This window comes from Zootermopsis nevadensis, unplaced genomic scaffold (genome assembly GCF_977971745.1).
Source record: "Zootermopsis nevadensis isolate Lab colony 2312 unplaced genomic scaffold, Znev_1.0 Znev_ptg000023l, whole genome shotgun sequence".
Classification (NCBI taxonomy): Eukaryota; Metazoa; Arthropoda; class Insecta; order Blattodea; family Termopsidae; genus Zootermopsis; species Zootermopsis nevadensis.
In genome coordinates, this window is record NW_028259155.1 from 1,853,924 (window position 1) to 1,878,972 (window position 25,049).

The window sequence follows — 25,049 nt, forward strand, 5'->3', positions numbered from 1 at the left end:
ACAACCCACAGCTTCAATATGGCTGCCTTTAATTCTTCCTTCATCCGCAAGGAGTCAGAAGTATATTTCCGTGCTCTTTTGTTTCAGTACCAGTAACCTGAGAGAACAGTTTCTACCGATATAGTGTGGTAGGAACAAAATTTACGATTTTCTCGGACAGCATAACCAACATGTTGATTTAAACTGTGACTGGTTCGGTTGAACAGAAATTATAGAAAAATAAAACATAATTGTGTGTGATAATTAGGGTAAGCAGTAACTGATAGTTTATTTCAGATTCATGTGCAGTAGGTAAAGCCTCGAACCTAAGATGCGTAATTATTGAAAACAAATACAAAAATTGTAACTATGTCGTAGTCGATTTGAGGATTTTATATCGATTATTGAGTTCATGCAGTACGTCATTGCATTAACTATTGTTTTGCGGAAACCAAATACTGAAAATAAGTAAAGCAGTTCCACTACACGCCATGGTGGCATTTACAGGGAAATGGGTACAGAACCTGTAATTTTTGACCTCAGCACTAGATAGGGGGATGGTTGGGCCTCAGAGCAGGTCAGGATGCAGACTAGGAGAAAAATTCACACCTGCAGGGGATCGAACCTCGATCGTAAAGTCCTTACTGACCGATGTATCCCTAATTCATCAATGCCCCCTCATTACCTTAATTTGTGATTGGCAGGCAGAGATGGTTTAAAATATGTGGAACACCTATTTAATCCTAACAAGCCATACCTAACCCCCAACTGTATTCATATCTAATTTGTCACTGAAATGTGCCTTCCCCCCCCCCCCCCCCCCCCCAAATAACAGCAAAAAAGACAATTTGTACAAAGCATGTTTGTTGTACTGTGGTAACTCCTCAAACCATCCTTCACTAATGTAGTTGGCTTTGGTAATTTCTGGTCAGACACAAATCTAGCTTTAATCACAATTTAATTGTTGAAATTAATAGTTGTATAGATATGATTAATTTTCTGTTATAGTCCAGTTGTACTTCATTTTAGGAACTGTCAAAATGGCCTCCATTGATTTGGACCCGACATTTGCTCGTGCCCTGAGATTGATGCATTCTAAATCAAAGGATTCTGAAGATCACTTACGAGCCATGCTTGATGAAGCAATCAAGCAGCGTCATGGTAGCAGTAAGACACTTGCTAATATTTTAATCAAAAAGGTGAACTGGTGAATTCATGTATTCATACATTTATAATTAACAAAATACCATATTTATTGAGTTGCTGTGGTCTTGTCTGTTTATCTTCCATCTATTTGTCAACTTGATTCAACTTGAGAACAACTGGACAGATTTGAATGATATATTTCATTATAGGAGAGCTTAAGCAAGAGAGAAAGTTCTAAGCCTTCAGGTTCGTCAAGTGCAAGGAAAGATGTAGAAAAAAAGAACTTTGACAAGGTAAAAAAAGTTAAAATATTCCATATTAGTATTATGTAGTTGATATGAAATATAACATTCATGTGCTGAAATATGTTAACCATAATTGCAATTTTCCATTACAAGGACATAAGTGCTTTTGAGCGAATACTAGAAATGATCACTATTTATATACTTTTATCTTCAAGATGTATTATAATACAGATTGCCACGGCCATGTATCGCTAATCAATTGTTTTAGCTGAGCCTTGAAGAAAGTTCAGAGTCAAACCGTGAGCCAAGTAGCAGCAAACGGTCAAAGGCCAACGACATTCCTAAACCTGGACATTCCAAAACTCTGCATAGTGGCAGTTCATCTCCGTCACCATCGTCACACACCATTACGCTGAGTAATATACATGAGGCAGAGCCAATTAAAGATGACATCCTTCAGCAAGATGAAGATGATGGCGATGATGATGGCATTCCACTTGAAATTTTGGAAGAAGACTTGACATGTGTTGTTTGCAGGTAAGAAGAAAATATGAAGATTGCTGTCTTAAAATGTTGCGTCGTTTAGTCTGGTAGAAGTTTACCAACATTTCAGAGGTGCTTGCTGCCTCCATCATCAGTGTGATCAGATTTATCACCCTGACGACAGACTAGGGTTTCTTGAAAATTGTCATGATTCTTCCTTCTTGTTGTCTGGAATGCAACGAGTTAAGGAATTTGCTGTCTCCCTGGTAAATGTTACATGGAATGTTATTTATTTGCATAGGGGAATGGACGTTGTTGCACGCAATCAGCTAGTGGAGTGTATTGAATGCCACGCCCTGTATCACCAAGAATGCCATCAACCACCCGTGGCCGAGACAGATATGAATGATCCACGTTCAGCATGGTATTGTTCAGACTGCACCAAAGCCATGGGTAAAATGGTGAGATGCATGCGCGTCTGTACAACATTCTTTCGTTGGTGGAGTTTTGGTTGTAGATGTTATACTGACGCAGTACTAAAAGAATTTAACACTCGATACCAAGAGATGTATATACACGGGCGACTTCCGAGGCATCCAGATGTAATAATCGTTTCGAAAACAATTCTGAATAAATCAGAATCTTTTATAAAATGTTGCGATGGTGTGCTTGTGTCATCGGATGCAACCCGTCAAATCCGTCCTTGCACATATCATAAGGAACATTCCGGCGAGATAAAATCTAGATTCTTACTACAACTTCCCCCCCCCCCCAAATAAGCACATACATCGGCTAGATCAATATGTTGGCTTCTCATGGATTCTGCATTCGTATATAAAAGTAGTGTCACTCTAACGAGCAATTTGAAGTTGCAAAATTATGTTCATTCATAAATTCTTCAAAGCCTGTTCATGGTGAATGTAATTGCAAGCTACACATCATGATTTCCTCAAGCTATCTACAAATATTGCTGAATAATAATCCGTGGCGTAACAGCCCTATGTGAGTCAAAGCCGACCGCTGACCTCACTTTCACATGCCTAAGCAGATGTGAAGAAGTATTGCTTAAACGTACTTAATATTTTAGCAGAGTACTGGAAATAACAGTGCCGGGAAACAAGCAGCTGCATCCACAAGCCTGGCAGCTGCAGCGCAGTCTACGTACAGTGCCTCTACCAGCGGTTCCACCGGGAAGCCCGCGTTCGCAGCAGTCACAACAAAATCCAGCTCATCTCCTAACTTTAGTACTGCAACAAAAACATTTGGGGGTAGGAATTTCACTTAAACTTTGCGGTATATTTTCACCTTGTGCCAGAAATTAATTTTAGAGTAATATAGCCATAAAGCAGAAAGATGAGTAGCCTGACGCGGGAAGGAACGTGATCTCGGAGGCTGAATGGAGTAGAGTGCAAATTATTTTTGTGTAACAAGAATTCTACACAGAACTGTAGGAACTTTGACTCTAAAGCGGCCCATCCACGTACGAGTCCAGCTCGGCTCGGGTTTCATTGAGCCAAACTCATTTGTGGGTGGGGTGTCACGAACCGAGTCTGCTATGCATGTGTGGTGAAATATATCCGAGCCCGGCTCACAAGTCAAGCTCGCCGAGTCAGACTCGTATGTGGATGGGCCGCTTAAGAAGCAAGGTTGCCCGTGGCGTGTCGTTAAAGGGTTAATGACATGTGGACGTAAGTTGTGTGAACATAAGTTTTCGAATGAAAGATGAAGTTTCTATGGCTGTGAAGATGTTGGTCTTCTAGTTTGTAATGTTATGTGGATTTGTAGGTACATACTGCCCCCATCTTCATCTCTGTTTTTATTTCTTGGAGATGATGTCTGGACGTAATGGAATATGTGGTCGTATTCATTGAATTTTGGTGTACAATGACTAGGATTAGACGTCTGTAGTGGACCCATCTGTAGAATACAGGATGACGGACAAAGTCGAAAAGGAATTATCAGTACTAAAGGCAGGCTTTAAGCATTTTCTTCACATTGCTCCTGTACCATTAATGTTAATAACATCATTAAATAACTAACATATCAACAATTTAACATGTTATTTCTATTTCAAAGAAATGTGATGGTTTTGGTTATGAATGTAACGAGCATCTCGTTCTATTACAGGCCTGCCTTTGCCTGCTTCAAAAACAGGAAGCACCAGTTCAAAACTTACTGCTGTTCCTGCTAACTCTCAGAAGTGCGTAATGCCCAACATTAATATTATAAGCGCAGATAAACGGTTACAGATTATGAAGAAGAAAGCTGCCAAAATGCAAGAGAAGAGGAAACATTCCAAATAAAAACTACAGCAGATGCAAGAAATGAATTCTTCTGTATATGATTTATAGTTTCAATGCAAATTCAAACTTAAAAACTTGGATATGTATGTCACATGTTTTAAAATGTATGTTAAGAACCATGAATAGCTCAGTAACAATAAATTTACGAGTCCAGTGCGCGTTTTCAACCCATTCTGTTCCATACCAGGCACCAGTTTCTGTCAAGAGGAAAACCGATTTCTAACGACTCTTCGTCTTTTCCAATGGCCTTACATCATTCTTGTACTAATGTGATGAGGAATACTATATTCTTCGCTCATGGCAGAGCATGAAGAACACCTAGAAGCTACCATCAAAAGAATCAAGCAAATAATATTCAAATAGTATTAAAATTGTCCATATGTAAATCGAGTACTCGATACGGAACGAAAAATGATATTTTAATCTTTTAAGGATCTTATATTGTGATTGACGGCCAATTTTAATATATTTTTAATACTATTTAAATAAATCACAATATGACGCACCTACAATATATTGTAAATAATATTCAATTAACTGCTGAGCTGTGGAGTTTTCCTCTTGAAACAAAACAGTGAATAAGAAACAAGATTTGTTGATTTCGTCTCAGAACTGAAATGTAATGATCACATATACATCATCGTAAAATATAAGCATGTTGACAGAAAATTTAGCAACGTATTGAAGACGATGCAACTGACTTAACTGAAAGTGCCCAAATATTTTCACACATCATCTAAACTGAGAAGCGCACATTAAATTCATCCTCAATTTTTTGCATATCACTCCACCATAAAATGTACATAGCAACACAAAAAACTGCAATTCAATAACATTCTTCGGATCTTTTAAATTAATAACGGATTACTTATATTTAATATTAAACAATAATTGACTTAAAGGCACGCTAAACAATATGGTATAGTTTTAAGATTTATATTCTCGACAGTTCTTGAATTCTATCGGGTAAATTTGAGAACTGGTTAATACGGTCACCGACCTCAACAAAATTTTAACACCGTGCAGTGAGCACGGAAATTTCACTTTCTATTGCATATTTCCTGTCTCCCATTAGTTTTATTACATGTAAGAAAGAGAATGAATTTTTTATTAGCACGTTTTGTTTCAACTACAGAACATAATCTCCCTCTTCTTCAATAATCAATTTACAGAATACAGTCTCACACATGTGTTCATGTGTTCAGATATCTGATATGAAGTTGGATGCTTAGCCGCATTCTATTTCCGACTGTCCTTCGATTTGCTACCTTCAATGATTTTCATCACATCCTGTTCTATCTGTTGGTAAGGATCATTTTCATACCATGCCTGAAAAAAAATTGAATAATGACGATTTGAGATTCTCACAGTACCAAATGTGAAGATGGCTGTCTTTTAGGTTGTAGCGCTTGTAGAAGTGCTACTGTTTCGGAAGAACTTGCTGCCTCCATCATTAGGGCGCCCAGATGATAGAGGAAGCAAGGACGTCTGAAATGTTATTGCCGCAAACTAGAAAACAGCCATCTTTTAATTAAATAATTTATAAGAGGCCATGGTGTTTATAATTTCTTTTGACACTTTACTGTGCCATTTTTAAATTATTATGGAGACTTGCTCTTAATGGGTACTATCACATAAAGGATAAGGAAAGAACAAATTAAAGTTTTCAAGGTGTCATGTGAAATTTTAATACCCCACTGACAGAATACCAAAATACAGACTGGTATTAGATTCTTAAACTCATAAACGGAAATGTTCACACTTGAAAAAAAATAAATTACAAACTACTTATTACTTACTCTGTATAACATGTAAGCTAGCGCAACGGCAGCTAAGACTAGGGTTATGAATAAAGTAACTCGCACTGTCAAACTGCGAGACTGTTTTCTCTGCCTTTCTGGATTATACCTGAAAATGTATACAGAATTCAACAGTTAATTCATACTCCAGTGGCTGCTGATATACTGAAAATTTTTGTAATTGTTGTAGTTTCCTTAAAACATATCTTTATCAAAGTACAGTATGTGGCAACATAACCAACTTCTTCGTGCTATCTGATGAAATTAAAAATAGTTTTCTTAAGTCACACATTTCAGGAGAAACATTCCCATTCGTCAGAGTAAATTACACAAGAATGTATCGTTTGCATGCCATGATACAAATTAACCAAAGTTCAGATGGCAGAATCAGAAAACATATCTCGTGCACACTCAGGAAATTTCCAGCATGACACAATGACAAGGAAATGCCTAACCTGTTCAACACAGAAGATTTTCCGTCCGAATATCCCGGAAATCTGTACCGAGAAGCCATCTCTTGCCGAGCAGCTGGAGAGGCATCTATCAAAAATCAAAACATCAATACCAAACCAACATTTCAAATATGAATTACATACTCACGTTTAACCTATAAAATTATGCAGTAAACAAGACTTAACAAAAAAAAAAAAAAAAACAAACAAAAAAAAACAAAAAAAAAACACTTTTTCGTTAGACGCCAACATACCTGAAGAAGACCACCTCTGTCTTGCGGAATATCCTGGACTTTCTTCAGTTTCTTGTGAAAATGTAGTACGCCGTGGTATTCCGAAATCCGGTTTTCTATGGGGATCATCTTTGGAAGATCCATATGTCTTCCACGGAGATGAAGTTGCTGGTTGTGCAAGTGCCGAATCTACTGACATCCAAGATGGACTTGGCTTATCAATGTCATTATTCTTTAAACCTCTCACTGTATTGAGATATGAACTGCTCCTTGGGGATTGTGGACTCACCCCATCATATCTCCTTTCTGCTCTTTGAAATGTATGTGTGTTAGACAGAGATGAGCTTGATTTTTCTAAACGCTCATCACCATGACTGTATGATGGACTTGTTCTTACTCTGGTGTCTCCTGATTTACTGTCATGACGGAATGAGGGTTTTTCATTCACTTGCTTAGGCTGAGTCAACCCTTCTCCAACATCATTTTGCTGCGATGGTGTTTGCTTATCAGCAACAAGGAAGCCTTCCAGTATTTGAGTAAGCTTACGTTTGTACAAACTTCTAGTGGACGCTGAAATTCAAATAATAATTCCCATACAACACTGTTTGTCTATGTCAGGTGTTAGAACTCATTTACTATAAAATGTAACTGGTTGCTGTTGAGATCAACAAAGAATAATACAGGTTATATCAGACCCACTACACACAGGATACATAAAAAAGTCATGGTACAATGAATAGAATTCTTAATTACTAAATTATAGCAGCCTGCAACATACACAATGTCAACTAACTAACTAGATGGCTTAGGGAACCCAAAGGTTCATCACCGAATTAACCAAAACCCTCCACCGGACCCTGTCCTGGGCCAGCAAAATCCAATCGCCACACAATGCCAACATTAAGTAATATATAAAACAAAAGTTTAATAGAATACTTGTATCAAACTACAGTTTATCTGTGGGCATATATCTTGGGGCCCATTCGACGATTGATGAAACTAAATTAACGAAAATATTAGATTTTGTCATAAAATCCTCACAGCTCTACATGTGAAAAACAAATACTGTACCAGGTATTGAAGAGTTGTATCTACATTGCTACAGCCTGGTTGTGTGTTGTTTGCATGTCATTAGCAATACTATATATGCACTTACCAACAACAGGCCCTGCTGGAAATCCACGCTCCCTAAGCTCGTTGTACAACTCATCATCGGACAAACTTTTAACGTAATCAACTGTTTCAGACATACTGAAAATAAACAATGCCAACATTAAAGTATAGTATCAGGACGAAATGGTGGAAGAAAATGGGCAAAATTTCCGTTTAATTATTCGATAAGCCCTTAATATATTGAGATGATGCACACGAAATACGAAAAAAATGGGAAAAATCCTACCTCAGCGCTTAACCATAACCACAGATAACCTACCTAAAACGGGTTGTCCAAAGAAATAAATAATTCTGGCAACTCTCGCAGCTACAATTCAAATACAACGCATAAATAACACAAAATGCGTTCTTAAATTCCAATTACAAACACACTGAACAGGACAATCAACAAGCGTAAACACTTTCGCAACATTGAACGGCCTACTCACTCCCTTGCGTAGCCAACCTTACAGACGTAAAGTCCTGCATGTGCAACGAAATTTCCCGCAGTACTTCCCTATTCTGCTTTCGAATATTATTTTACAGAATTCTTATCAAAACTTGTGGGTGGGATACCATAATGAACTGAAACAAAATATGGTTTCCTGTAATTTTATTTGATTAGACATAGGATTATTCCTGTACCATAAGGTGAGTGACGGAAAAGTTAACGAGTTAACTTGTAATATCTGAAAAATATTACAAGGATGATCAAAACAATGGGTTGATATTGACAGGAAATGTAGCACGCACATTGAAGAACGTGTTAGGAAAACAATTATAAATATAAAACCTACACTAAGAATAAAATAATGTGGACATGGATAAGGAATAATTTAATTACTTACGATTTTAATGATTTAAAGGAACTGTTTCGTATTTATGAATAATAAAAAAATGATCAATAGGAGACATGTACTTGCGGTTCAAAGCGTAATAGACCCCAATACATTTTTTTTAATTTTCTATAGCAAAGTTGTCAGTAACTATATAACCTATAGCGTAGGACAGCAGAATGATTAATGAATCAGAAGAGATATGGAAGGAAGCTGTTGTGGTCTAACCCAAGGTACTACATCAGCATTGCAATGGAATTCCCTGTGCTCTGAACCCTTTATCGAAATGGATCTCAACAATACGTGACAAAATATTAAAATACTAATTCGGTATACATTTAAATGAGATACAGACTGTACTCAATTTGAGCTATCGAGAAAAATCGATATTTGGCCATTAGCTATAGCTTAAAATATCGATCTTAAGTATTTGATCGAAATACGTTTCACAAGGCGGGAAAAAATTTTAAGTGACAGGGAAATATATATTTATATAGGTTCCGGCACTGCAGTTGTCACAAGGAGCACGTAAAGCTTAAAGTATGAACATCAACTGATTACGTAATGAATCTGGATCAGATCCATAAAATACATTTCATCAGCATTTCAGAAAGCTGTCCCATTAGTTCAATCTCTTCGCTCGCTGAGACGGGGGGGGGGGGGGAATTGTGGGTGGGGGAAAACCAATTTCCGCTTGGCAGATTCTTTTGTTCGACCCCCTTATCTGTTGTCCCCCCCTCCGAACTTCCTGATCTCTTGCCCCCTATTAATCCTCTGAAGAGAACTTGAAAATAAAAGATGGAAATGTAATCTCCGTTAATAATCATGCTCTCATTTATAATTCATGCAACTTTGAGCGGATTTATAATAGATTCTAATGGGAAAATGGGTCATTGATAACTGAAAAAGTGGAGGATTCGAAGAAAAAGTAATTTTCCATTTCGTGTCGAATTTGTCCAATCATACCAGATAGTAAATTATATGAACATTGTGTTTCGTGCTGTAATGGATAAGACTAAAATTCTTAAGTTCTGTTTTAAAAAAAAATTATTTATGTTAGGCCTGCGTTAGTGATTTTCACTTTCCTGAAAATACAAGACGACAGAAAATTCACACAACAATATTAAAATATTTATGGATCGTTGCAATCCACCACAATTCGCTTGGATTAATAAAGACACAATATCGCTGCGAATATACAAGGCCACGTCGCCCCAGTCCGTCAGTTGTCTCCAAACAAAGTGCAAAAGGTACTTATTTAGAACAACGAGAAGATTACTTGCATGAGTTATCGTCATTCAGATTAATACAGTTAGGTAGAAATAAGCATGACAAAAAATGTTCATGATGTTAGCCTAAAAATTTAAAGACCTATATTCCCGAAACGTCGGTCTGATCTTGTCGTAACTTGAGGTGACGCTGACGTATCCAGGACTTCTCCGACACTACTCTAGGACTTTTCCAGGAATTTTCCTAGAATTCACCAGGACATCCCCACAACCACCCGAAGAACACGATAGAAATTCTCCAGGACAACCCAACCCATCGTAAAACAACCTAACCTAACCTAACTTAACCTTACCCAACCTAACCTAATCTAACCTAACCTTACCCAACCTAACCTAACCTAACTTAACCTTACCCAACCTAACCTAATCTAACCTAACCTTACCCAACCTAACCTAACCTAACTTAACCTTACCCAACCTAACCTAATCTAACCTAACCTTACCCAACCTAACCTAACCTAACTTAACCTTACCCAACCTAACCTAATCTAACCTAACCTTACCCAACCTAACCTAACCTAACTTAACCTTACCCAACCTAACCTAATCTAACCTAACCTTACCCAACCTAACCTAACCTAACTTAACCTAACCTAACCTAACCGAACCTAACCTAACCTAACCTAACCTAACCTAACCTAACCTAACTTAACCTTACCCAACCTAACCTAATCTAACCTAACCTTACCCAACCTAACCTAACCTAACTTAACCTTACCCAACCTAACCTAATCTAACCTAACCTTACCCAACCTAACCTAACCTAACTCAACCTAACCTAACCTAATCTATCCTAACCTAACTCAACCTAACCTAACCTAACTCAACCTAACCTAACCTAACCTAACTTAACTAAACATAACGCATAAGCAACAACACAGAATATATTCATCTTCAGTGACATATTTATGCTGTAAAGTTCTCGCTAAACGTCTATGTTCCGTCAGCTCGATTAACATCAGGGTCTCCTACGTAAAATACATCGCAGGATTCGAACCACAGATGTCTCTCAGCTCATGGCCACACAATCGGCTTCAGTAGCATTCTAGATATAGTGGTTTAATCACGCACTAAATTGAAATAACGTCTGACGAAATTGGTTCCGAGGATAGGGTTAAGTCCCACTAGGGCGATCTGACTTTCATTTAAAACTATTAGTGCAGTCCTCCTTAATAACCAAAACGAAATGACGTCACATGAACATGCCGTCTCAAGCATCAAAATCCATCTCGTGAAGCTAAAATTCGCTTAGATTTTAAATTTCATTCTAGGACGTAAAAGCACGTAAACCGAATTAAAAAAAAATTAAATGTTTAAAAGTTTTTATTGTTTACATTCCGTCACTGGGACTGGATGAAATGATTTCCTACTGTTTATTTTTGGAAGCCATTTCATTGTTACGAGACTGGGCTTAAATATTCCATGCCGTCAACACTGTGAGAACGCGAGGGGTACAAACCAGGTGTTTCTAAAACGTGATGAAGATTGATTATTTGATAATTTAACAACGGCATGCTCGGTTCGCGGACCGAAGTGATACTGCAGAGACAAAGGCAGCTATTCTGGAGGTACTGAGGAGAACCAAATCCTGCGTCTAGGTTGCTTGCCCTAGTCGAAATTTCGAAACGTTATGTACCTGACGAACAAAGGATAATTACGTCACAAAAATGACAATTTCCCCTGTCAACGTGAGGAAGCTACAAGTCTCTTGCACTCGGAAGAATCTACATCAAGTATTTACTTTACATATAAAGAATTTTTCCATATGTTACAGTTATGCTACTATTTAGTGAATTTAACATATATTAAGAGATTAAACAGGCTTATTAAATATATATTAAATCTTGTCCGTCTAATCACAATAAATTCTTATTAAATATTAAAATATTACAATAATTAACATTTAAAATATTAAATGATGTTCTTTATCGAAATATATCGTTTGATATCTGGTAAAAATCTAATAAAAATGCACGCTAGCATAATGTATGAAAATTGTATTTGAAATTATTTATCATTTTGAAGCTTTATATAATTATATACACCTGAGGATGGTTCTTTTAGGAACTGAAACATGTCGTGAAAATGATAGTCTAATGTAAATCGAATATTTCGATAAAGAACATCATTTAATATTTTAAATATTTTAAAATGTTAATTATTGTAATATTTTAATATTTAATAAGAATTTATTGTGATTAGACGGACAAGATTTAATATATACTTATTATATCACAATATGACGCAACTTTACCATCTTAGGCTTATTAAACTAAAAATTAAAAGAATTATTTAACGAAGGTGATAATATAACTGGGGAATAGATATCCGAGTAATAAATTTAATATATTTATTTCTGTGATTACACGAAGAACATTCCAAAATCCGCCAGTGTCTCAGAAAGAAAGTACATTACACCTTCGCTGAAACACAAAAGTCAAATTGAAGTTTTAAATCATAAGTCCCTGCCTGTTATCACGGAAAACTTAACTATATTGACGGACTCTTAATTCAACATCATGTGATGACTTTCAACAAACTACGTAACTGACACTCGAGAATTTCCTGTCTTCAGAATTAATCAGGTCTCCCCCCTCCTATTTCTAATGCACGTAAATTTAAACCATTAACTTTTGATTTATTCCACCGGCTTTAGAATAATTGATTTTGTTCACTTTATTTGTAATTAAATTAATTATTCGGTTTTGTCCGTCTAATCACAATTATATTTAAAATTTAAAATTTACAAATAAGATAATTAAAATATCATTTTATGTTCCACATCGAATAATCGATTTACATTTTGGAACATTTTTACAACATGTTTCTGTTTCATCGAACCATCTTCAGGTGTAAAATTATATCATAAAATGATATTTTAATTATCTTATTTGTAAATTTTAAATTTTTAAATATAATTGTGATTAGACGGACAAAACCGAATAATTAATTTAACATTTGATTCACAATATGACGCAATTATACTATCTTTATTTGTAATGTCATTAATTTCCTTCACTGTTTCTGACAACAAATTTGAGTTATTTTCCAACTTGTATATACAGCGCGATATAATGATGAAATGAGCATGAAGAAAAGGCCCCTTAAATTCATTCCAGTCTTTGAATATTGCAGCAGACAAAACTCCGCCTCTGCCAATTTAATTTACCACAGGGAAACAAAAAAGAAGAAACACTCAGATGTTTTCTGCACAACGCACAGATTCATGGAATCTCAACAAGCAACATACAAGAAACTTGTGGAGTCCGAGGGACTCGTGTGTCTGGAGCTAAATTTTTATGCGTTTCAAAAAGTTGTCAGTGGAACAACGGTTCCGGAGAATTTGACGTAAATACGTCTATACGGAAAGGAAGTTTATATATTGGCTTTATTCTAAATATTTCCTTTATACATGCTTTACAATTGAGTAAAGTTTGATTAAGACTTTGCTTATTTAACTTGAATTAGTTACGCTTAAGATGGGTCTGTGGTAGCTGAATGTAATGTAATGAAATGTTTTATAGGTAACAACAATTCCGAGTAAACAGGTGACGTTTCCTAGGTAACAACAATGCAGAGTAAACACGACATTTCCTTGGTAACATAACAATAAAGTTACACTTTTTCGTAACACATTTTTGCCGAATGACCCTTCCTTATAGACGTATTTACGTCAAAAATCCCAGTTACATTTTATTTACATATTCCAAAATATTTATCTGTATAAAATGTGACAAAAATATATGTTATCAAGAACGTGACGATGATTTTCGTGACCACAAACAGCTGCAAAGAAAAATCTTGTTTGACCCAGAAATCAGTTTCCTTCATTATTATAGTAATTTATACTTTTAAAAAAAATTAAGTTGTTAATTAAAAGGTATTATTTCGATGCGGTAATTAATAACGACTTAGTAGGTTTAAGTGTCTTGTGTACGGAAGGGCTCCGAAGGAAGGTTACTAGAATTCTAGCAGAGAATGTACCATGGGAATATACTGGATAGCTTCAAGATAAAAATGCTTTCCATTATTTATAAATGTCAGCATCTGCGGGCGCATTAAGAAGGAAGTCGTCCATCAACCATTTTCCACGTCTATTTTCACAACGTAAACCTAACCATCGCCTGGTTTCGTATTTCGTAGATGTCTAGTTCGTGGACAGAATAGCATCGACTTGAAAACTGACCTTTCAAGTAGCCGGCTTTTAAACGCAATCTCATACTCGTTTTGTAATGTCATATCAACTGAGAAAAGTTCTCTGAAAGGCCATGGAGTGATAAATTAACTCTGCATTAAAAGCAATGCCTGGATTTAGAGATAAAGGTAACTGAATCCATACGTAATACAGGCTTTATATTCTCCAATACCATCTGCAATGACGTTGTAGGACCTGGATTCAACCTGCACGATCGTGGTCATTGTTACTGCGGGGTCACTCAACCCTGATGACCTCGGATTAAATTCGGATAATAATAACCTGAGACGCAACACAGATTTCGGATAATATCTATGGAACAACGACCTAAGTGACGTGGCGTTTAAGAAATAGTTTCAAAATGTCAGTGTACAACTCCAAAGAGTACACGTTCAATTGTTCAGAGCCATTCAGTTATTCAAGCGGGTTAGCACATTTTACAGATCTCGTGGGTTCATTCGTCTGCAGCATCCTGCCACAGGTCCATGTCAACATCCATAGCCAGACGAATCCAATCATAACCCTCATTTTAATATTATATTATATTACAATTAACTCCGTGGGAAGCTGCTCGTTGCTAAGTTAGTCAAGAGTACATCAGGGAGGTTAAGTTACGTTCTGAAAAAGAATACCGCGCGATCCAATTCGTATTTTGCCTAGATGATTCAATAATTCTCAGATACAGACAGTCGCTTCAAAACTTATTCAGCGGAATTCTGTCGTCATTTGTTTATCGCTTCAGAAGAACGCGTACTTATTCTCGTTACTGCGACCCAGGGATTGTCTTTCTAACGATGTCTGCATTGCACGTTTGCTAGCCCCCAGCCTTTCATTAATGAAAGTAACTTCTTCCTTCTGAAAATGTGAATCAATGAGTTCGAAAAAAAACTTCTCCTTTCCTTTGCGATGTGTTCAGTCAGACACTGTCCTCACTTTCAAGATATCACAAATAATGTTCCCGGAAGATTCAACCATGTTTCAGTGATGGATTCTGATGATTTATAGCAAAACTTTTGAAACTGCAAGTTATATATATATATATATATATATATATATATATATATATAAACATCGGCTGTAGCGGGCGAAACGAGTATGAAACAGGAAACGAACGTCAAGATATTTTAACGAATGTCCAATGGCTTCCTACTCTTTGGAACTTCTCTAAATTTGAAGAAAATTGTGAGAAAACGAGCAAAATATTCAAAACAAATTTCAGCCTTAACGTCACGCGAACATTTTACAATCATAGATATACAGTTTTAAAAGAAGAAATGATTAAAAACTCGTTACAAGTTTCAGAAGTATATATTTATTTATTATTTCAGTCTATACACAAACTTAATTTTAATTTTTAAAATGTTGTTGTTAAAATTAAAATTTAAATTTAAAATTAAAATTTAGCGCTTTTCATCGTTATTACGATGTTACATTTCAGCGCTTATTATTTTACGACATGTTTCGATGCTATTGCATCATCCTCAGGTTTTTTATTGTTATTTTCATCTTTAAAACTAATATATATTAATATATATTAAATTTTAATTTTAACAACAACATTTAAAAATTAAAATTAAGTTTGTGTATAGACTGAAATAATAAATAAATATATACTGAATTTCAACACAAACATGACGCATCTAAACTACAAAGTTTCAGAAGGTTGCTTTTCGTGTCATGAACATTTAAGACTTGCACGCCTTCGCCGTGGCACTGAGGTTAACAACCCTAGAATTTTATAGGCAGAACAAGCTTTCACGAACCCAGAAATTCAGCCTACTGTGATTTATGGAAAAACACTGGCTCTTTGGAACGGACGAAGCGATTCACAGGGCCCTGAAAAATTTAAAGTGGCAATAAAATATAACGAGGAAAGAGGTAAGGCGATAAAGGTGAGGTAAAAGATGGCACGAAAGAAAGAGCGAAGAAATAATAGTGACGATTATCCGGATAATCAGCGCCGTACCGTACATGTGTAATTCGAAGTTTTTCGTGGCGGTAGAAATGTGATCGTCCGAAACGTCGCTAATCTACCAGACTACCTGGCGCAACAATCCAGAAGACAGTCACCTTCAGACTCACCGCCGTGAGAAACAGAAATCTGAATTTTATCTCCGTTCGCGCCACCGATCACGAAACAAGAGAATTTGCCTGGTGTTTAGAGGACACGCACTACAGACATGTCGGAGAAGTTGCCGCATGTGCGCGGCGTTCTGTTCTAAGAAATAAAATAACTAGCAACTAGTATGGACTGCAAAGCTCGTTCAAATACGATTGTGAAGTACAGAGATATGAAGAGAATGGGATAGTGGCCTTTTTAAAAACACTCTTTATATTCGGACATACATTTTGAGAGAAAACAGACAAGTATCAGTCGTAGGAGCACGCAGTAAGTAAGAATTAAAATCCAGCGCTACCGAACTATTCTGGAATAATCATACCAATGTGTGCTGAAGAAACAGATAGTCTATGGCTGACAAAAATTATACAGTGTGTTCCATAAGACAGCAGCTGTATGGAAACCCTTATTTTTTTTAAAAAAAAAGCACGGAAAAATAAATGGACGGAAAAGCCATTCGAAATCACGGTTGATAATTAGTCAGCGAACTTCCCACAGAATCTTACGATTTCGTAGTCCCTTTGGGGCTGTCTTCAGCTCTTGAAAATTCTTCCCCTGTTCTGATCACGTATCGTAATGTGATTGATATCCTAACATCGTCGGCTACTCGTCACGTATTCTACTGTCCTACGTTCGCCACATCACATCATAATTCAGCATAGGGGCAGTGTCTGTCAGCCCCAAGAAATGAGGTCATACATAATACGTATATGCACATATTTTATTTTCAGAACGTAAATATATTGTACGCCCAGCTTTTGGCACTGTTTACGAGGAAAAATAATAAAATATATATATGAAGGATAATTTAGTAGAAGGTCACTCAAGGTCATGTGTACTTCGATATGCACATTCATCACAGCCTGTATTTATTAATGCGTTTCGTATTCCGAGGGTTATCAACAAATATTTACCTACACAGTTGCGATCAAATGAAATTTGAAATTGTTGTGTATTGTTTGATTTAACAACTGAATATTACTTTTCGGCTTAAAAGGGTTAAGGCGGCTAGACGTGGTAAAATAGTGACTCGAACCCTGGACAACCGAAATAAAAGTTTGAAACAAAAAAATATAATCTTGCCTAATTCTTTATACCTATCACGTAAAACGATAAGAGCTATCGACGAAATTTTAGATAAAAAAGTTGATCATAAAATTTTTGTAAATCTGTGCTGAATTATTCTAGCTCTCCTTTCACACCTCGAAAGTTCCAATAGCCACCAGGAGAGATTAACTGAAGGCGGGAATTGAATAACTTGGACACACGATTTGTATCACAGTCACGAATTTCATCCCGAGTTTAATGTAAACTGACGAATTCATTCATAAAATTCTTGGAATGACGGATACGTGTATGCAAACACAGCTGAACTTAATTCAGAGACATGTGATAATAACACGAGTTTGGTCCCAATGGAAATTAAAAGGAATTTGCGTCATTTTAATGTAAACAAGTCTCACACAGACATGAAATTCATATAGATCAGTGGTATTCAACATTTTTTGTTCGCGTACCCCCAGATATAATTTCTCTTCAACTTTGTACCCCTAAAGTTGTTGGTGTATAATTCAAGTTATACATAGTATATAATCTACATCTAAAATAAATTAAATAAATTACATTACTGATTATTCAGTGTTTATCATAAAATAATATTTTTTTTAAATTTCACGTACCCCCTAAGATGTCCTCGCGTACCCCCAGATATAATTTCTCTTCAACTTTTTACCCCCAAAGTTGTTGGTGTATAATTCAAGTTATACATAGTATATAATCTACATCTAAAATCAATTAAATAAATTACATTACTGATTATTCAGTGTTTATCATCATTTTTTTTTAAATTTCACGTACCCCTAAGATGTCTTCGCGTACCCCAGGTTGAATATCACTGATATAGATCACATGCATAATTAAAATTGATGTTGTTTCATGTCACTGAATTGTTCAGAAGAAATCTGTTCTTAATCTGGTATAACATTCACATGTAGGTTTTTTAATGTCCTTCAAGAACGGTTTAGGCAACATATATCCTGTGATTTGGGGAATCCTTGAGGATTATCCTGGAAATTTGGGACTTAATGTTTTACTTTCTGTGTGAACCAGGCGGGGAAAATAATTGACAAACTAATCAATTCCACGGAGAAGTCATTTAATAACTAATAGTTTTAAACTCAAATAGTCAAAAAAATTCCTGTACTTTATGGAGCCTGGAGGTTCTTTACCGTGTTCGCAAGAGGTCGACAGGGGCCCCTATCCTGAGTCAAAATAACAATGATGAATTCCTTATATCTGTCAATAACACAATTGATTCGCTCGAATTTCATAACGCATATCTGACACAGGTGTTCAACACATGATACGTGGTACAAGATATCAATAAACTAATTTGCATCTGCAACAAACACACGCAACATCCAATTCGCATACAGAAACAGATTCTCTATTCGCTCTTGTCTGCACAATATATACCGAAGACACAAAAATCACGTGTTAATTTAAAAACGTAGATCATCAGAGCAATCACTAAGTTAAAAAATTGGCAGTGGAACCACGGTTCCGGAGAATCTTACGTAATTACGTCTCTATAATATAATGAAATGTAATGTAATAATTATTATATAAGATAAGTACCTGTGATATTCTAAAACGTTTTTACCAGGACAAAATTATCTAGTCTACGACGCACTTCTAAAAGCGATTCACAGCTCAGCTCTTTCCGCAATAACAAAAGGGGATTGTTGACGGCAATAATGAAACACAACAATGCCAAATAAACAGATGACATAACAACTAGTTTCTAAGGTAAAGGAGTAATGCATTGTTATGCAAGAAGGAGTTAATATAAAAGCTAAACATTGTCGGATCAATATTTACACATTGTTCATATGGATCATACACATCTTTGTAACACAGCTAGCCGTCGAGTTTATGGTTTCGTCTCCAATGTCATACTGAGGCGGTAAATTTGGCTCCTATTAATTACCACCGTTCAATCAGATATTAACGGGTGCTACCTACAATGAATCTCAGTGTAAGGATGTCTTCTCGGTGACGTGTGAGAATAGAAACAAGTGAAACACCAATCCAACATAACATGCAAGAATATGTGCGGTTCGTCACATTGAGACATACGGCTTCAGTGAAAGGACATTTGCATGCTATGTGTACTCAGTAAAGTCGTTTATACGAGTTAGTAACACGTAAATCATATCGAGATATCGCTTATCTGCAGAAGCTGGACCTACGTAATTTGAGAACCTTAATTCTTTATAACGATGAATGGAGTCACTGTAGTAATTATAAGTAGTGTAATAAAAAATTAAATAAATATTTTAATCAATTCTTCTTCGTGTGACAACATGTACACTTCCACAATTAAATATTCAATAACATCATATTTAAGTGATAAGTGATTGGTGAACTTGCAATTACTGAAAGTATGTGTTCAATATAATATCCTTGTAACAAGTGTAAATTAGGTATGAAAGTGAAGCCCAGAATATAATATTCTTCTTAAAGTGACGAAATCGAATTTTTGGGAGTTTAATAATTTACAACTGACCATTACGAGCTCAAGGTGCCCTCACATGCGCACGTCATATGACTGCACTGCGCAACAACGTCTGCGCAGGTGCCCCACTAACCTAACCTAACCTAACCTAACCTAACCCAAACCAACCAGTGCAAATTGGTTTCCTGCGCACAAATTTTGGAAAAAGCGAATGGATGCTCAGAAATTATTGAAATTTTGTATGGACGTCATGCCACAGGTAAGTTAATGATATTTATACTCTATTATGTCTTTTCGCTTTTTATAAATTCGCACGAAGGCATCAAAGTCGTGAGGTGGAGGATGCGCAAAGTCGGCCACGACCACTTACCAATAACGATATTACGCGCTCACACAATCCCCATATAACACAAATAGTGCTTATATGCGTGTAATACATCATAACACGTCTAAATCTACAAAATGTTTCCACAAGAATTGTTTCTTGCAAAATTGATGCAGTGTAGATGTTGATGGAAACACGGGGCAGATTCATGCGTAACGTTGACCCAATCTAACTCACTATAAATAAGTATCATGTAACGAAAGAATCGGAATAAATATACGTGAATGACAGTACGTCATTTATTAATATATCTCGCCTCACAATAAAAACTGAAAATAAATCTCTTGTACATTAATTTCAAAGCTTGGTGGGCGCGGAATTCGGGGCGCACGTCAAACTTGTGGTACGATATTGGTGTCCTATGTCAAATGTCAACAAAATATATCGAAAATATTGCCTCACATTTACTCGAGGACACGACGTACAAACACAAAGACGCAGTCTACCGGAAAAATACGGAACCAAAGATAAGACGTGCCATCTGTGAAGACCTCAATGGAAAGAAATCAATACTTTCGAATGGCATCGAGGACCAATCAGAAGTCAGTCAGTTTTAATTCTGCCTTGGAACAGTCGGCTGGTCCAGATTGAATAGTCGCCATTAAACTACGGTTGGAATCATTTGATTTCGTTCGGTCAGTAACAACAACTTTGTGCTCTAAAAATACAGTTCTTCGGGACCATTAACAAGATTAATTGCCACCGTTCAATCAGATATTAACGGGTGCTACCTACAGTGAATCTCAGCGTAAGGATGTCTTCTCGGTGACGTGTGAGAATAGAAACAAGTGAAACACCAATCCAACATAACATGCAAGAATATGTGCGGTTCGTCACATTGAGACATACGGCTTCAGTGAAAGGACATTTGCATGCTATGTGTACTCAGTAAAGTCGTTTATACGAGTTAGTAACACGTAAATCATATCGAGATATCGCTTATCTGCAGAAGCTGGACCTATGTAATTTGAGAACCTTAATTCTTTATAACGATGAATGGAGTCACTGTAGTAATTATAAGTAGTGTAATAAAAAATTAAATAAATATTTTAATCAATTCTTCTTCGTGTGACAACATGTACACTTCCACAATTAAATATTCAATAACATCATATTTAAGTGATAAGTGATTGGTGAACTTGCAATTACTGAAAGTATGTGTTCAATATAATATCCTTGTAACAAATTTAAATTAGGTATGAAAGTGAAGCCCAGAATATAATATTCTTCTTAAAGTGACGAAATCGAATTTTTGGGAGTTTAATAATTTACAACTGACCATTACGAGCTCAAGGTGCCCTCACATGCGCACGTCATATGACTGCACTGCGCAACAACGTCTGCGCAGGTGCCCCACTAACCTAACCTAACCTAACCTAACCTAACCTAACCCAAACCAACCAGTGCAAATTGGTTTCCTGCGCACAAATTTTGGAAAAAGCGAATGGATGCTCAGAAATTATTGAAATTTTGTATGGACGTCATGCCACAGGTAAGTTAATGATATTTATACTCTATTATGTCTTTTCGCTTTTTATAAATTCGCACGAAGGCATCAAAGTCGTGAGGTGGAGGATGCGCAAAGTCGGCCACGACCACTTACCAATAACGATATTACGCGCTCACACAATCCCCATATAACACAAATAGTGCTTATATGCGTGTAATACATCATAACACGTCTAAATCTACAAAATGTTTCCACAAGAATTGTTTCTTGCAAAATTGATGCAGTGTAGATGTTGACGGAAACACGGGGCAGATTCATGCGTAACGTTGACCCAATCTAACTCACTATAAATAAGTATCATGTAACGAAAGAATCGGAATAAATATACGTGAATGACAGTACGTCATTTATTAATATATCTCGCCTCACAATAAAAATTGAAAATAAATCTCTTGTACATTAATTTCAAAGTTTGGTGGGCGCGGAATTCGGGGCGCACGTCAAACTTGTGGTACGATATTGGTGTCCTATGTCAAATGTCAACAAAATATATCGAAAATATTGCCTCACATTTACTCGAGGACACGACGTACAAACACAAAGACGCAGTCTACCGGAAAAATACGGAACCAAAGATAAGACGTGCCATCTGTGAAGACCTCAATGGAAAGAAATCAATACTTTCGAATGGCATCGAGGACCAATCAGAAGTCAGTCAGTTTTAATTCTGCCTTGGAACAGTCGGCTGGTCCAGATTGAATAGTCGCCATTAAACTACGGTTGGAATCATTTGATTTCGTTCGGTCAGTATCAACAACATTTTGCTCTAAAAATACAGTTCTTCGGGACCATTAACAAGATTAATTGCCACCGTTCAATCAGATATTAAAGGGTGCTACCTACAGTGAATCTCAGTGTAAGGATGTCTTCTCGGTGACGTGTGAGAATAGAAACAAGTGAAACACCAATCCAACATAACATGCAAGAATATGTGCGGTTCGTCACATTGAGACATACGGCTTCAGTGAAAGGACATTTGCATGCTATGTGTACTCAGTAAAGTCGTTTATACGAGTTAGTAACACGTAAATCATATCGAGATATCGCTTATCTGCAGAAGCTGGACCTATGTAATTTGAGAAACTTAATTCTTTATAACGATGAATGGAGTCACTGTAGTAATTATAAGTAGTGTAATAAAAAATTAAATAAATATTTTAATAAATTCTTCTTCGTGTGACAACATGTACACTTCCACAATTAAATATTCAATAACATCATATTTAAGTGATAAGTGATTGGTGAACTTGCAATTACTGAAAGTATGTGTTCAATATAATATCCTTGTAACAAGTTTAAATTAGGTATGAAAGTGAAGCCCAGAATATAATATTCTTCTTAAAGTGACGAAATCGAATTTTTGGGTGTTTAATAATTTACAAATGACCATTACGAGCTCAAGGTGCCCTCACATGCGCACGTCATATGACTGCACTGCGCAACAACGTCTGCGCAGGTGCCCCACTAACCTAACCTAACCTAAGCTAACCTAACCTAACCCAAACCAACCAGTACAAATTGGTTTCCTGCGCACAAATTTTGGAAAAAGCGAATGGATGCTCAGAAATTATTGAAATTTTGTATGGACGTCATGCCACAGGTAAGTTAATGATATTTATACTCTATTATGTCTTTTCGCTTTTTATAAATTCGCACGAAGGCATCAAAGTCGTGAGGTGGAGGATGCGCAAAGTCGGCCACGACCACTTACCAATAACGATATTACGCGCTCACACAATCCCCATATAACACAAATAGTGCTTATATGCGTGTAATACATCATAACACGTCTAAATCTACAAAATGTTTCCACAAGAATTGTTTCTTGCAAAATTGATGCAGTGTAGATGTTGACGGAAATACGGGGCAGATTCATGCGTAACGTTGACCCAATCTAACTCACTATAAATAAGTATCATATAACGAAAGTATCGGAATAAATATACGTGAATGATAGTACGTCATTTATTAATATATCTCGCGTCACAATAAAAACTGAAAATAAATATCTTGTACATTAATTTCAAACCTTGGTGGGCGCGGAATTCGGGGCGCACGTCAAACTTGTGGTACGATATTGGTGTCCAATGTCAAATGTCAACAAAATATATCGAAAATATTGCCTCACATTTACTCGAGGACACGACGTACAAACACAAAGACGCAGTCTACCGGAAAAATACGGAACCAAAGATAAGACGTGCCATCTGTGAAGACCTCAATGGAAAGAAATCAATACTTTCGAATGGCATCGAGGACCAATCAGAAGTCAGTCAGTTTTAATTCTGCCTTGGAACAGTCGGCTGGTCCAGATTGAATAGTCGCCATTAAACTACGGTTGGAATTATTTGATTTCGTTCGGTCAGTATCAACAACTTTGTACTCTAAACATACAGTTCTTCGGGACCATTAACAAGATTAATTGCCACCGTTCAATCAGATATTAACGGGTGCTACCTACAGTGAATCTCAGTGTAAGGATGTCTTCTCGGTGACGTGTGAGAATAGAAACAAGTGAAACACCAATCCAACATAACATGCAAGAATATGTGCGGTTCGTCACATTGAGACATACGGCTTCAATGAAAGGACATTTGCATGCTATGTGTACTCAGTAAAGTCGTTTATACGAGTTAGTAACACGTAAATCATATCCAGATATCGCTTATCTGCAGAAGCTGGACCTATGTAATTTGAGAACCTTAATTCTTTATAACGATGAATGGAGTCACTGTAGTAATTATAAGTAGTGTAATAAAAAATTAAATAAATATTTTAATAAATTCTTCTTCGTGTGACAACATGTACACTTCCACAATTAAATATTCAATAACATCATATTTAAGTGATAAGTGATTGGTGAACTTGCAATTACTGAAAGTATGTGTTCAATATAATATCCTTGTAACAAGTTTAAATTAGGTATGAAAGTGAAGCCCAGAATATAATATTCTTCTTAAAGTGACGAAATCGAATTTTTGGGTGTTTAATAATTTACAACTGACCATTACGAGCTCAAGGTGCCCTCACATGCGCACGTCATATGACTGCACTGCGCAACAACGTCTGCGCAGGTGCCCCACTAACCTAACCTAACCTAACCTAACCTAACCTAACCTAACCTAACCTAACCTAACCTAACCCAAACCAACCAGTGCAAATTGGTTTCCTGCGCACAAATTTTGGAAAAAGCGAATGGATGCTCAGAAATTATTGAAATTTTGTATGGACGTCATGCCACAGGTAAGTTAATGATATTTATACTCTATTATGTCTTTTCGCTTTTTATAAATTCGCACGAAGGCATCAAAGTCGTGAGGTGGAGGATGCGCAAAGTCGGCCACGACCACTTACCAATAACGATATTACGCGCTCACACAATCCCCATATAACACAAATAGTGCTT

At 36.4% G+C, this 25,049-nt stretch overlaps 2 protein-coding genes across 4 annotated transcripts in view; one reads left to right on the forward strand and one right to left on the reverse strand.

Annotated features, from left to right (window-relative positions):
- The first annotated feature begins 89 nt into the window (after positions 1 to 89).
- Positions 90 to 4,312, forward strand: IntS12 (integrator complex subunit 12). Of its 3 annotated transcripts, none has more exons than XM_087354734.1 (7): positions 90 to 248; positions 1,009 to 1,178; positions 1,335 to 1,418; positions 1,639 to 1,907; positions 2,155 to 2,314; positions 2,944 to 3,121; positions 3,981 to 4,312. In XM_087354734.1, exons 2-7 carry the CDS (start codon positions 1,020 to 1,022, stop codon positions 4,154 to 4,156), a joined length of 1,026 nt encoding a protein of 341 aa, XP_087210860.1. In that variant the 5' UTR covers positions 90 to 248; positions 1,009 to 1,019; the 3' UTR covers positions 4,157 to 4,312. The 3 variants fall into 3 exon arrangements, with proteins under 3 accessions (XP_087210860.1, XP_087210859.1, XP_021930365.2); XM_087354733.1 differs by having other exon boundaries at positions 91 to 248; positions 2,941 to 3,121; XM_022074673.2 differs by lacking the exon at positions 90 to 248 and adding an exon at positions 878 to 896 and having other exon boundaries at positions 2,941 to 3,121.
- A 931-nt stretch (positions 4,313 to 5,243) lies between these two features.
- LOC110834961 (uncharacterized) overlaps positions 5,244 to 25,049 on the reverse strand; it is a 99,443-nt gene continuing 79,637 nt past the window's right edge. Inside the window, exons 3-7 of the mRNA XM_087354735.1 lie at positions 7,797 to 7,891; positions 6,662 to 7,210; positions 6,411 to 6,495; positions 5,956 to 6,064; positions 5,244 to 5,485 (exon numbers count right to left, since the gene is read on the reverse strand). Of these exons, the coding sequence (XP_087210861.1) occupies positions 5,396 to 5,485; positions 5,956 to 6,064; positions 6,411 to 6,495; positions 6,662 to 7,210; positions 7,797 to 7,891 (928 nt within the window). The 3' untranslated portion in view covers positions 5,244 to 5,395. The remainder of the gene's footprint in view (positions 5,486 to 5,955; positions 6,065 to 6,410; positions 6,496 to 6,661; positions 7,211 to 7,796; positions 7,892 to 25,049) is intronic.

What these genes read in the sequence shown, in the direction of transcription:
- IntS12 (XM_087354733.1), top strand. Translation starts at nt 1,020, where the DNA reads ATGGCCTCCATTGATTTGGACCCGACATTTGCTCGTGCCCTGAGATTG. An exon ending in TTGACATGTGTTGTTTGCAG is followed by an intron (nt 1,908 to 2,154) that starts GTAAGAAGAAAA and finishes TTATTTGCATAG; the next exon opens with GGGAATGGACGTTGTTGCAC. An exon ending in TGCAACAAAAACATTTGGGG is followed by an intron (nt 3,122 to 3,980) that starts GTAGGAATTTCA and finishes GTTCTATTACAG; the next exon opens with GCCTGCCTTTGCCTGCTTCA.